The sequence below is a fragment of the Culex quinquefasciatus genome, chromosome 1 (assembly GCF_015732765.1).
Source record: "Culex quinquefasciatus strain JHB chromosome 1, VPISU_Cqui_1.0_pri_paternal, whole genome shotgun sequence".
Taxonomy (NCBI): Eukaryota; Metazoa; Arthropoda; class Insecta; order Diptera; family Culicidae; genus Culex; species Culex quinquefasciatus.
The window spans coordinates 130878726-130893119 of record NC_051861.1 but is presented as its reverse complement, the minus strand read 5'-3'; the positions used below and the strand labels follow the sequence as shown (position 1 = coordinate 130893119).

The following is a 14394-nucleotide window of genomic DNA, read 5'->3' as shown; positions in this document are numbered from 1 at the left end:
TAAAAAAAACTATCCAAAAATTTTATTGTTAAAAAATTGTATTTTTGCAGAATTCTGCCATTCGAAAAAACGTTTTTAAAAAAAGGTTCCGATATCTTAAAAAATATATTCACTTTTTTTTAAATATCGGCTAAATTATTTTTCTTGTTGGAAAATGGAAAAAAATAGTTTTTTTAGAATCTTTCTTTTCTAACATCAAGACGGTTAAAATACAATCGGCAGTGTTCCCAATTTTGTTAATATAATAGATTTTTGGAAAACATTTTCGTCATCTTAAAAAAGTTATCCAAATGTTATGTTGCTCAAAAATAGTAATTTTTCAGAATCCTCTTTCTCGTTAAAAAAAAGTAAATAAAGCGATTTTAAAAAATCAACCTGACAGTGCTGCCATTTTTTTCGAAAAAAAAAAATTGAGAAACATTTTCGGTATCATTTAAAAAAAATAAAAAAATATCATTAAAAAATATAAATTTAGCTAAATTATTTTTCTTTTACAACAAGAAAATTGTTTTTTTTTTAAGAATTCACCTCTTCTAAGGCGGGCAAAGTACGCTTCCTAGTGTTCCTTTTTTTATAACCTTAAAGATTTAAAAAAATGTTATCTTAAAAAAAACTAGTTAAAAAAGTGATTTCATATTTTGGAAAAAAAACTGAGATGCGTTTTCCATATCCAAAAAATTTGTTTGTGGAAATATAGAAAGCTGGTTGAATTATTTTTATTGTTTAAAAAAATGGAAAATCGTTATTTGTGAATAAAATATATTTTTGGAAAACATTTTCGTCATTTTAAAAAAGTTATCCAAATGTTATGTTGCTCAAAAATAGTATTTTTTCAGAATTCTCTTTCTCGTTAAAATAAAGTAAATAAAGCGATTTAAAAAAAAACCACCTGACAGCGCTGCCTTTTTTTCGAAAAAAAAAATTATTGGAAAACATTTTCGATTCATTTAAAAAATATTTTAAAAAAAACCATTAAAAAATAAATTTGGCTGAATTATTTTTCCTTTACAAAAATTGTTTTTTCTATAATTTAACCTTTCTAAGGCGGGCAAAATACGCTTCCCAGTGTTCCTTTTTTTTAAAACCTTGAAGATTTAAAAAAAAATTATGTCTTAAAAAAACTAATTAAAAAAGTGATTTCATTTTTTGGAAAAAAAAGAAATGAAATGAGATGCGTTTTTCATATCCTAAAAAAAATATTTTGTTTTGTTGTACCAGCTTTCTATGGTTGAATTATTTTTCTTGTTAAAAAAAAGTGGAAAATCGTTTTTTTATTTATTTTTTTTACGTCAAAACGGTCAAATACACTCGGTAATTTCGTCCATTCTTTGAAAAACAAATATTTTTGGATTTTTGGTCATCCTTAAAAATATTGATGAATGATTTTGTTCAAAAATGGTAATTTTGCAGAATTGTTATTCTTGTTAACAAAAAGTGAAAAAATGAGTTCTGAAAAAGGATTCTTGAGAAACATTTTCGATATCTTAAAAAAGTATCAATAGTCATTTTGTTCAAAAATATAAATTTGGTTGAATTATTTTTGTTGTTAAAAATAAGTGATGTTTTACTTTTTCAACATCAAAAAGGTCAAAATACACTTGGCAGTGTAGCCATTTTTTTAAAGCGATTTTAGGGAAACTTGTTCATAAATTTTATATTTGATTGATTTTTGTATGGTACCTGCCAAAAAAATGAAGGAAGTAAATGTTACTCAAGCTCAGTTGTTCTACAAAGGTTACAAAAATGTTTCATTGCTGTTTTGACACCAGAATTGTTGAGACGCACGGTGCTTCACCACAGGACAACCGGACTAATTCGACATTTTTCTCTTTTTCTCCCCTCCAACAACAACAACAACGCCAACAACAGGACAAGTCAACGAATCAGGCTATGTCCTTAGCAATATTGCGGGTGATACGTTTAGTGCGAGTGTTTCGAATATTTAAATTATCTAGGCATTCGAAAGGATTACAAATTCTAGGACGAACGTTGAAAGCATCTATGCGAGAGTTAGGTTTACTAATATTTTTCCTGTTCATAGGTAAGTTCCCCATCAAAAAAATCATAAAGATTTTTTTTCACGCAACTTCTTCAAGACCTTATATCTAGTGCAGCGGTTACGAGTTTTTTCCAAGTTGTGGAAACCATAGCGAAAACCGAAATGTACTGGGCTTCCGAGAATTTTTCCAACCGATTAAACGAACAAAGTATATGTCTTATCTTTTTAATACATTCTATATATACGATCGGTTTTTGGAGCGGATGAAACACAACGTTGCTCTTTTGTTTTCGGTCCTTTTCCCCCCTCCCCCATTTTCTTAGAACTTCCACCTTCTCACCATGGGACACTTTTATTTCGTGCGGTCGTCCTGTCCCGGTCCTGGTTTTTATTGGTTTTGTTTGTTTTGTTCGTAATGTTTTCTTCGGATCCCACCCGTCATAAATCAACCCAGGGAAACTTGTTCCAACGGAGGAATGCCGCGCCGTTTGCGTGCGCGGGATTTACTGCTGCCTGAGACTTGTGTCGTTTTGCGAACCGCATGAAGAGGTGGAGTGGATTTTTTTCAGTGTTTTTTGTTTTGTTTTGTTTTCGTTGCGGAACAACGAGGGAGGCTATGACGTGCCAACTCGGTTCTGCGCGAGGGTCAAAGTAGGCGGGAATCGATTTTCCACTGCAGAATGCTGTTTTTTTGACAGTTTGAAAATTTACTTTATTTTTTTAAGTTTATTTCCCAACCCATGCCAACAAAATTATATCAAAAAATCAAAAATCTCTTGTGTGTGTGTTTTTCGAAAAGGTGTCGTTCTGTTCTCATCGGCCGTCTACTTTGCGGAGGCTGGCGCGGAAATGTCCTATTTCAAGTCGATTCCGGACGCCTTTTGGTGGGCCGTCGTTACCATGACCACGGTTGGATACGGCGACATGAGGTACACACAGCCAAACACAAACACAACAACAATTACACTGAAGAAACGAGCACCTTTCCCTACCTCTTCAAATAATACTCGTACAACATGTATTTCCCCTCAAGAAAAATTCTTAGTTGGAGGATAACAAGTCGATCGCAGCAACCATTGATTTGACAGTTATCCACCTAACCGAGAAAAAAACAACAACAAACAACAGTACACGCTCGCTAGTGGGAACCAATCCGTTCCAACTGGAGCAAATTTCACGCACACAAACACACACACGTACACATGTTACCTCTCTCCCCCTCTCTTCTCTTGGTGTTGGTGTCGAATCAAAACATATTGTGTACTCTCTCTCTCTTTCTTTCTCTTTCTCACTCTCTCACTGTCCGTCTTTCTTTACATTTTCTCTCTCTCTCTCTTGTTTTCCAGTGTGTAATTTACTCAATTCTGTGAATACATATTTTCTAAACTATTTGACCAACCAAAACAATCGATGTTTTCTTTGTATGCCCCTGTCACTGCAGTTGCAACCAAAATAAAAAATGAAAAAAAAAATAAAATAAAACAAAAAGATTCTTCTGCCGTTCTCTGCCACGTCACGTGTTGTCTTCGAATGTGTGTGTGTCTGTTTGGAATGGTTTCCATGACTCTTCATTGTCACACCTTCACAGCCTACCTTCGTTTTCTCTCTCTCCTTGACAGTTCCTCTCCCTCCCGAATCCGCTCAGCAGTGGCCACTTTTAAGTATGAGTGGCGAAAATTTTGTGATATTTTTTCGAGTTTTTCGCAAATCTGTTTAAAACAAATTAAATCCGTCACAAATACTTAAATCAGTGGATGCAACTGTTGGTGTCCCTCCCCTATGTTGTACATTTGACGTTTGTACAAAATTATCAAAGAAACAAGCGTTGTTTACTTTCCAAACAAACAAAAAATGCAACTCCCCCTGTATAGTAAATGGTCGTTCGTACTACAAACCCGCTATTTGGATGTTTTGTTAAGTTTTGTTTGTTCTACCTTTTTCCTTTAAAAAAAAACTCTAATAAATAAACAAAACTAAACAAACTGACAGCTGTCACCTGGACAGCAAATTGGTGTTGTGTGTTCCGTTGTCCCGTTCGTAATCGGATTATTGTTTGATGATTTTTCCTGTTTTTTTTCAAAATTTCCGTTTCCATTTTTGTTCAACCCCTCAAAAAAAATCCTGTTGTGTGCTTTAAAAAATATTTCAGTTCAGTCGACCCTATTATTTGCCCTCTCTCCCCCTCTTTCTCTCTCTGCCTTTCTCTCATTCTTCCGGTATCTGCTGGTGGGCGCAACAAAGATGGCGCCGCAAACTGTCAAACCATGCGCGAACGTGTTAGGGTTGGGTGTCATTTTTTTCGTCGCCGCCACGCCTACTTTGATCCTCTTGGTTAGGTACGCGGTGCGCACGGTGGGTTTGAAACATTAGGGTGACACACATTTCCGAACCTCTGTAATAGAATGTATTAAAAAAGAGATACGTTTTTTTTGTTATTATTTTTTTTCGTTTTCGCTGCTACAGTGTGAGTGTGTTGTGGGTTGAAGGAAGTTAAAGAAGAAGAAGAAAACTCTCGGAAAGACTGAAAACAAAACGCTTGGACAAGAGTTGTTTAGGGAAATCGAAAATTTGTGAAGAAAAGATTATTTTTTCTGTGTTTTATTTTGTTGCGAAACGTCAACGTCTCGGAATCTCTCTCTCACACACACACACACGTTTGAGTAACGGTCGCTTCCTTTTCTTTCTTTCTTTCTTCTCTCTCCGATGCTTTTTAGGCGTTGTGCTCTTCTCATCGGCTGTTTATTTTGCGGAAGCAGGAAGCGAAAATTCATTCTTCAAGTCCATACCAGATGCATTTTGGTGGGCTGTGGTTACCATGACTACTGTCGGATATGGTGACATGACGTACGTTTTCTATTTTTTTCCGTTCACCTTTTCACCTCTACAAAAACAAAAACAATAGAACCCTTCTCGTTCAAGAAAAATACGCCTTTCAACACCGTTTTCACCTGTTTTTAAATTTCATTGTTTTTTGTTTTTTCATTCTGCATCGAGTCACCTTCGCCAAATTTTGCCATTTCTGTCAAATTTTCAACGCATTTTTTTCATGTCATGTTACAATTCGATTCTACTAGCTTTTCATTTCACTCACTCGCTCTCACCGACTTTTTCTCTCCCTCCATTTGACTCTCTCTCTTTTTTGTCTCGCTCACTCTACCTGGTTGCTCGTAGCAGCGTTTAGAATAGAAAAATATACACACTTGCGCGAAATTTTTGCTTGCCAAGTGTAGTCAAATTAAGATTGTGGTTTGGTGTAAATTTACAAAATTTTATTATTTTTGTTATTTGAGAAATACGGAAAAACAACAAAAAAAAATCTTGCACAAAGGCGTAACTTGCGATGTTTGGCACGGTATGACCACGCATCCTTCCTCCCCTGCAGATTCTGTGATATGTGATTCGTTCACAGAATCATCTCTGCGTTAAACACAACGCAGTAGGGCTGGCCGTTTTAATTTTTGTCTTGCTTTTTGGGGTGTTCTCCTTTTTGGATAGTTCAAAACAAACATTTCAAAAGGATAAATAAAATTTTAGATTGTTTTGAATATTTTGTAAAATTACACCAGCCTGCAAACATTTTTTACAAAAACAACCATACGACACGTGTCATTTCCCAACTCTTCTCACCCCCTTTTGTACTGACTCCAAGCCAAGCCAAACCAAAACATACATACAAACACACTCACACCAACTCAAACTGTAGTAGTTTTCATCTCTAGTAGTACTAGCCGATCAAAGTAGCCCATTTCACAGAAATACAAAAAAAAAACAAGCGCCAGTGTTGTCACCAGTAACAACGAATAACAATGCAGTCGTCTTCATCTCAGTGTGTGCGCGTGTGTTTTTTCCGTTTTCTCTTTATCGATCAAAGTAGGCCGATTAAACCACTCACACTAATATCAATGGTCAATCTCATTCTCGACACTTTTGAAGTCCCTTCGTTTTCTCCCTCCTACCTCTCTGTCTCTTTTCACACTGTACACCTCTGTATTTTTAGGGTATTTTTTCTATAACTCGAACTTTTTCAAAAAAAATCGCACTGCTTCGACTTTCAATTTTGAGTTGAATAATCAAAAAATTTATTGGAAATTCTCAACACAAAAAAAAGCTGCATGCAAAATTTTCGCTGAAATTGCAACAAAATTGAGAAATTTTTCGTTTCTAACGCAATTGGCATTTTTACGCTCTTTAAAAATTTAACATTTTATTAGGAAATTTATTCGCGCTAACATTCGCAAACAATTGGTACCACCCTAATTAGCCCCCAGTTGTCAAAATCATCCAACCTTTTTCACCCCCTTCCCCCCAAATTGGTCCGTTACTTTGATTGAATGTCAACCCGGCTGCGCCGAAACCCTTGGCCTGCTTTGTTTTGTTTTTTCTTCCGTTGAAAACTTCAGTTTGTGTTCATTATAAGTTTTTTTTTACCCAAAGCCTGCTTTGTTTGCTCGTGAATGTAGCTTTCGAGTGAAAATCAATGTTCCTTTTTGCCTCCCCAATTGTACATTTTCTCACTCTCTCTCGCTCGATTTCTCTGTCTCGCATGCTCACTTTCCGTCAAGTCAAAGTGCACCTTCCCCCTCTCCCCTTACTCTTGCACGCCCTCTCTCTCTGTCTGTTTGTATGGATGAAACTGTCGTAAATTGCATGTAATGTCACCCTCCCACGCCCGGTAAATCACACTTACACACACTTTACAACACCCCCCCCCCTCCCACTTTTCCTTCCCTCTTCACCTTTTTCCCCAACTCGACGCGTGTCGAACAAAAGTCATCCATCTTTCTTTCGCTCGCTCACTCACGCTCTCGCCCCACTCTCTCTCTCTTTCTCACTCTCACTCGCTCAAGTACACACATTTAGATCACTTTAGAATGAATAGGGCGCTCGACCCCCTCCCCCTCCCGGGGGACGGGGATCTCGCAGCCTACTGCCATTCGACTTCTTTTGGTTTTTACTTCTTTTCGTTCTGCTCAAGAGCCTACTTTGCTAACAAACCTGTTCTTGTTCTTCGTCGTTCAGGCCGGTCGGCGTGTGGGGCAAGATTGTCGGGTCGCTGTGCGCGATTGCCGGTGTGCTCACGATTGCCCTTCCGGTGCCGGTCATCGTCAGCAACTTCAACTACTTCTACCATCGCGAGACGGACCAGGAGGAGATGCAGAGTCAGAACTTCAACCACGTCACGAGCTGTCCGTATCTTCCCGGCACTTTGGGTAAGAGCTTTCTTTTTCTTTTTTGCTCTTGTTTTGTGTTTAAAAAAATTTAATCATGCTTTATTTGATGACCAAATCTATTACTATTTCAATGAGATTTCAAATTTACATCGCCTAATTCACTGTACCTTTTTACTCTCAGTCCGTGTACATTTCCCTCTCGGCCGTAAATATCAAACAAAACATGTAATTGGACGGATGTTAATTTGTAAAATAGTGTATCCTCACGTCAGGGAATGTTTTCATTAGGAATGAGCGGGATACACTATTTACAAATCCACATTGGTCTATTTTCATGTTGTATTATATTATGGGTTACTAAACAGTACATGTTCGGTAACTGGACAGAGAACAGAGTCCGATTTGGTCATTTTGGCCATTTTGGTCATTTTGACCAATTTGGTCATTTCGGTCGATTTGATCATTTTAGTCGATTTGGTAATTTTAACCAATTTGGACATTTTGGTCGATTTGGCTATATTGACCGATTTGGTCTTTTTGGCCATTTGAGTCATTTTGACCAATTTGGTAATTTCGGTCGATTTGATCATTTTAGTCGATTTGACCATTTTGACCAATTTGGACATTTTAACCGATTTGGTCATTTCGGTCAATTTGATCATTTTAGTCGATTTGGTCATTTTAACAGATTTGGTCATTTTGGTCGATTAGGCCATTTTGACCGATTTGGTAATTTTGGTAATCACGGCCAATTTGGTCATTTTGACCGATTTGGTCATTTTAACCGATTTTGTCATTTTGGTCATTTTGACCAATTTGGTCGATTGGGCCATTTTGACCAATTTGGACATTTTAACCGATTTGGGCATTTTGGTCAATTAGACCATTTTGACTAATTTGGTCATTTTGACCGATTTGGTCATTTTGGTCATCATGGCCAATTTGGTCATTTTGACCGATTTGGTCATTTTAACCGATTTTGTCATTTTGGTCATTTTGACCAATTTGGTCATTTTGACCGATTTGGTCATTTTGGGTCGATTTGGCCATTTTGACCGATTTGGTCCTTTTGACCGATTTGGTCATTTTGGTCGATTTGGCGATTTTGACCAATTTGGTCATTTTGACCGATTTGGTCAAATTGACCAATTTGGTCACTTTTACCGATTTGGTCATTTTGGTCGATTTGGTCATTTTGATCGATTTGACCGTTTTGACCGATTTGGTAATTTTGACCGATTTGGTCATTTTGGTCGATTTGGCTATTTTGACCGATTTGGTCATTTTGGCCATTTGAGTCATTTTGACCAATTTGGTCATTTCGGTCGATTTGATCATTTTAGTCGATTTGACCATTTTGACCAATTTGGTTATTTTGGTCGATTTGACCGTTTTGACCAATTTGGTCATTTCGGTCAATTTGATCATTTTAGTCAATTTGGTCATTTTAACCGATTTGGTTATTTTGGTCGATTAGGCCATTTTGACCGATTTGGTCATTTTGGTAATCATGGCCAATTTGGTCATTTTAACCGATTTTGTCATTTTGGTCATTTTGACCAATTTGGTCGATTGGGCCATTTTGACCAATTTGGACATTTTAACCGATTTGGGCATTTTGGTCAATTAGGCCATTTTGACCAATTTGGTCATTTTGACCGATTTGGTCATTTTGGGCATCATGGCCAATTTGGCCATTTTGACCGATTTGGTCATTTCGGTCATTTTGGCCATTTTGACGAATTTGGTCATTTTGACCGATTTGGTCATTTTGGTCGATTTGGTGATTTTGACCAATTTGGTCATTTTGACCGATTTGGTCATTTTGACCGATTAGGTCATTTTAACCGATTAGGTCATTTTGGTCGATTTGACCATTTTGACCTATTTGGTAATTTTGACCGATTTGATTAATTTGGTCGATTTGCCTATTTGGTAATTTTAACCGATTTGGTAAATTTGGTTGATTTCGCTATTTTGACCATTTGGTCATTTTAGTCATTTCGATTAGGCCATTTTGACCGATTTGGTTATTTTGGCCATTTCTAAAGCTATGTGAGAAAAAGTATGAATCCAAACAAACATAAAAAAAATGATCTTCAAAAATAATTTGTTTTATTTCTGAGAGTTTTTCCATTCTTGATTGTGATGTGATTTTTTTTATTCTTTCAAACATTTAAACAGCTATTTTTATTTTCAATTGAATTGAAAATGTTTTTGGAAATAAGTCTGAATTCAAACATAGTCCAATGTTTTAAATATCCTTTTAAAATAGTTTATTTTTGCATTCTTTTAAACAAATTAAGTTTTTTTCATTCTTTTAAACAAATGAAGTTCTTTTAAAAAATGGTAAACGATGTCTTATTCAAACATATTTTTTACAAATTCTCACAAAATATTTTTTTCATAAAAACCACAAGATTTTTTATCCAGCATAGGTAAATTTTTAGTGGTACTGTTTTGCGATATTATAAAAATTAAAAAATGTGACAATATCTTGGAAAATAAATCTTTTCAATTATTTTTTTAATTTTTTTTAAATAATTTATTCTAAACTATGAAATAAGGAAAATGATCTTTGTATAGATATTCTAAAAAAAATCTTGATTTTTAAGAAGGAAAGTTTCACAATTTTTTTTTTTTAACATTGAACCAATAGTTTTTGAGATAGCGTCTGATGCTAATTACAGACTGATGAAGTGACACTTAAAAAAATTTATGTTCATCATTCAATTTCTTTGTAAGGCTGTGTCTCAGAAACTAAATGCTCGATATTCAAAGTTCCAGAGAGAAATTTGTATGAAATTTTTCTGAGTGTTTTTTGATCGATTTGGTGTCTCTGGCAAAGCTTTAGGATTGGGTTTGGGACTTTCCAGAATAAATTGGTACACGGAAAAATGCATTTTTTTTATTTAACTTTTAATAGTAATCATAATTTTTTACATGGTGGTTCAACATGATTTTTAGAAAAATAGTGTGTTTTTTAAATATTGAAAATCTGGACAAGAAAATCATTATTTGCGAATATGGCTCAAAATATATGTTTTTAGAAGAATTATGATTTATTTTGTAAACTAAAAAAAACTCAACAAATCGAAAATGTATACCTAAAATTTGCTAAAACTTAATAATTTGTTTGACCAGATTTTTCATATTTTCCAAAAAACACTATTTTTCAAAAATTCCTATTTCCTAAACCAGATTTGGAACTTTCTCACACTATGGCTCAAGAATATTTCTTTAAAATTTTAAAAATAAGGTTTTTGGGAATTCAACTATTGATCATAAATAAATAAAAAAAGCGGGATTTTTTTCTTCCGTGACCTATTGTTTACACACAAGACGATGATTCTAGTCAGAAACTTCTGTACTGTACTGTTTTCGTGTAGTTTTTGCCACAGTTTATGTTGTCTAGTTTTCCTACTCTACGTTACATGTAAACACACACATATTTGTAAATAACAGAACACAAACAGGACGAAGAGGTCAGTGAACTTGTTCTGACCGTACATTTTCTTGTAGGAAAACCACCTCAACAGTCCCATTCCCTGACAGACCTCAGAGCAGGTCAGAACAGTTAATTTACTGCTAAATACAGCCAAGTTTACGCGATTAAAGTCTCTTTGTATTAAACAGTTCTGTTCTTTGTAATCCGAGTGTTTAAATTTGTATTTACCGGGAAAGAAAGTGCGACAGGATCAACAGACGCTCTTATGTGCGCAATCATAAAATGGTCCTTCGAGCCGGATCATGTCGCACCGTAAAATCCTGGTTTCGAGGTCGGTGGACCAAGTCTGTCGCCGCACAGTATCTGTGCCGTGAAGAATCGCCGGTTGAAGATGGCGTCGGGAGCCATTCTGTTGTGAAGTGCTGAAAAGAACACTAGAAGATCCGCCATCTTCCATAACCGTTACCGCAGTCCGCGCGCGTCTCGATTGCACCCCGATGCGTGGTCAGATTCTGCCCGGGACAACAGAAAACGGTTAATTTCGGTAAAATCTGCTCCGTCGAAGAAATTCGCAGATTTCGTGTTGAATGTTTTTGTTTTGATGTTTGACAACTGCGGTTGTCACTGCGAGCTCCACCAACTGTCAGTGTAGAGAAGAGCTGGAAGCTATTTCGCCGCATCTGGGAAAAGTCTGCAGAATGGTACTGCAGAAGTCTGCACACCAGAAGTATCGGACTAAAAAGCTAAGTCGTGATAAATCCCGTGTTCAAAATCCCGTGTATATGTGTACTGCATCCTCCATTTTGTTTTGTGTCGCCATTTTGTCCACACGAGGTGAAAAAATGTGATCGAAAGTGAGCAAAATTCGATCAAGATACAAATTGTGTGCGCCGGTGTAATACCGCGCAGCTCTGCCGTCGGGCGAAAATTGAATGGCTGCGGTGACAGTTCTAATCGGAGAAGAGAAACGTCAAACGGATCGGTTTGTTTACGACACGGGGAGAGGACGGTAAAAAAGTTCGATTCGGTCGATGCAAGTGCAGCTCGGTCGTCGCTGCATTTCGGTTCGCCAAGCCGCAGTAGTGCAGTCCGGCGCAAGGAAACAACCTTCGGCGTAATTCGGAACGGTCGCGCGGTGGTAAAGTTACGGTTCGTGTGCGGTGGTGTGGCCATACGAGGCCACTGAAAACCGTTGGTCGTGTGCCCACTGTGAAGCGACCAAATTGAAGAATGATGCATCCATCGGTGGAGAAGAAGTTCACTGGAACCCAGTGAAGATTCCTGTCCGTTTGCTGAGCAAGAAGAGGACCGAAACGTGTCCACGCCCTCGGGAACGATCCGAGACTGCAAGTGCAGAGTTGGATCGCTCATCACCGGTGTGCTCAGAGCGCACGCACATCACACGCACACGCAGCTGCAGATTATTATCTGCCCTGTGCACAACAACAAACAGCAGAGCCGTCATCGTAGTTATGATCGATGCGCCGCAACAAACCAGCAGAATGTTCAGCACGTCCCAAGCTGATAGGAGGATCCAGCGTAAAGGCCTAAGGGGTGGCGCGTTCGTGGTCGGACGGACCAGAACAGCCCCCCACCGCCAACCCAAGTTAAGTACACATCTTATTTCTCTCAACGACCAGTTGTTAAGTGCTCTACAACTTAGGTGCGGCGTCGCTGGATCGCTCGAGTGGAGCAGCAACGTACGATTTCGTATTGCATCTGCTGACGAACGGCAGGAGTCGATTGCCGTGGAGATCGATCGATGCAGTCGGCAATTCATCGTTCTTCGCACGGAACTGTACCAGCAGCACGCCCAGCGAAGACGCAGATCCGCAGAGCCACGTACAGCAGTGAACCGCAGCAGCATCTTCGAACGCGGTCGCGGAGGAATTCTACCGGGATGGTAGACCTCACGAGCAGCCGCAACCTGGAAACCAGAACATCATACCCTGTCCGGCAAGTCAATTTGTCGGAGATTCATCGCCTACGAGCAGCGGCAGCAGTCGCTCAAGTAAGCAGATGTTCGTGGTTCCAGCAAAAAGCCTAATGGGGTGGCACGGTTGTGGTCGGACGGGCCAGACCAGCCACTCCAAAACGGCTCCGAGTTAAGTAGCCCTAATTACTGACTATTTGCTCAGACAATCAGCCGTACTCAATCTGTCCCCAGACTTCAACGCCCACAACAGTACTGCATCCATCTGACGTCAACTCCAACAGCAGTGTGGAGTACTACTGACCACTCAACCGAGTGTGGACGGTCATGCCGTGTTGTCGTGTACAGCAGCATGATCCGTACAGGCCGCTAGGCCAGCGGCAGAAGCTTTCGGTGCGCCGACCGGAAGTTTCATTGATGTTCGCCCAGCTTTGGGGAACAATCTCCACGTACAGTGGTGGAGACACAACTACAGGCGCAAAGATGACGTCAAGCATGGAAGGGACACACTGGTCCCAACTTCCATTCCAGTAGAGACGCAGTTCTCTTAGGTTAGCGGACGCTGATCCGCTGACACCGGTACCACGAGGTGCCTACAAACTGGAATGGTCTAGCAGAATTTGAAGGCGAAGAAGAAGAAGAACCCAACAGCAGTTGGACTGCAGTTCAGATGTGGGGAACAGACGGACGGACGGAGGAGAACAGAAGTTGGACAAGTTAGCAAGACAGATTGTTTCGTCGGTTATGGATGGCCTGTGGGAACAGGCAACAACAACAAGTCGTTCAAAGAAGGGCGTCACTGTAACTGCAGTACCAGTGAGTCAACACACATACTAGCAAGCAGGGTGTGAAGGAGAAAGGTCTGCCCAGCCTGGGAGACAACAACAACAAACAGTACAGCAAGCGCAAGCGGACGAAACAATCAGCAACAGTTCGACAAACAACAACGGGCAACTTACGGAGGACAAAGAAGGAGATTATCGCAGGCGGCGCAACTGGCGCACGCACACACAAGCGGTCAACACAGTGAGCGACAAGAAGCAAGCGAGTTCCGAGGCAGAGCAGACAACGGCGGGCGGCATCACGGTCGCTCAGGAACCGCACGTCAACAGCAACAACAACATAGATCAGCAAGCCAAAAGCTGAATGCAGGTTCCAGCACAAAGCAACAGGGGTGGCGCGTTCTTGTGATCGGACGGGTCAGAACTGCCCCCCACCACAGCCTCAAGCTAAGTACCCTCTGATTTGTGACACGAAACAGAAAATTTAGCACACAATTTCAGCAGGTACGAACGGTCGGAAACTCTGGCAACGACGAAGCACGGCTAGTGCAACAGCAACGGGAGGGAGAATCGACGCAGACCAAGAACACCGCAACTGCAGCAGCAACAGTACAAACGGTACGTGAGGTGACACCCTGGTCACGCGTACGTAAGCAGCGGTCGAGAGGCAGTCAGAAGCAGCCCGTATCAGCATGGCGGGCGGCATTTTATGTTTGACAACATCACGCAGTACCTGAAGACAGAAGAAGAAAACGTTCGAACCACTGATCGTATGATCACACACAGACATACACAGTAGATGTAGTATTTGTTTACAAACAGTTTTGTCAAAGTCAGTACAGAAGTACACAGGAAGAGCCAAGTAGGAAGATATTATGTTGAAAGCACGCTCAGAGCTGCCGTCTTTCAAGGCGGGCGGCATGTTTACACACAAGACGATGATTCTAGTCAGAAACTTCTGTACTGTACTGTTTTCGTGTAGTTTTTGCCACAGTTTATGTTGTCTAGTTTTCCTACTCTACGTTACATGTAAACACACACATATTTGTAAATAACAGAAC

At 39.2% G+C, this 14394-nt stretch overlaps 1 protein-coding gene across 4 annotated transcripts in view; it reads left to right on the top strand.

The window, feature by feature from the left end:
- The window catches only part of LOC6041679 (potassium voltage-gated channel protein Shaker), a 229733-nt gene that overhangs the window by 207376 nt on the left and 7963 nt on the right, over positions 1-14394 (top strand). For 3 of the 4 annotated variants that reach the window (XM_038261203.1, XM_038261223.1, XM_038261216.1), the window contains 3 exons: positions 1870-2041; positions 4714-4843; positions 7019-7209. In XM_038261203.1, the coding sequence (XP_038117131.1) occupies positions 1870-2041; positions 4714-4843; positions 7019-7209 (493 nt within the window). Of the gene's footprint in view, positions 1-1869; positions 2042-2798; positions 2929-4713; positions 4844-7018; positions 7210-14394 lie in introns of all 4 variants that reach the window. The other variant, XM_038261209.1, reaches the window with a different exon arrangement.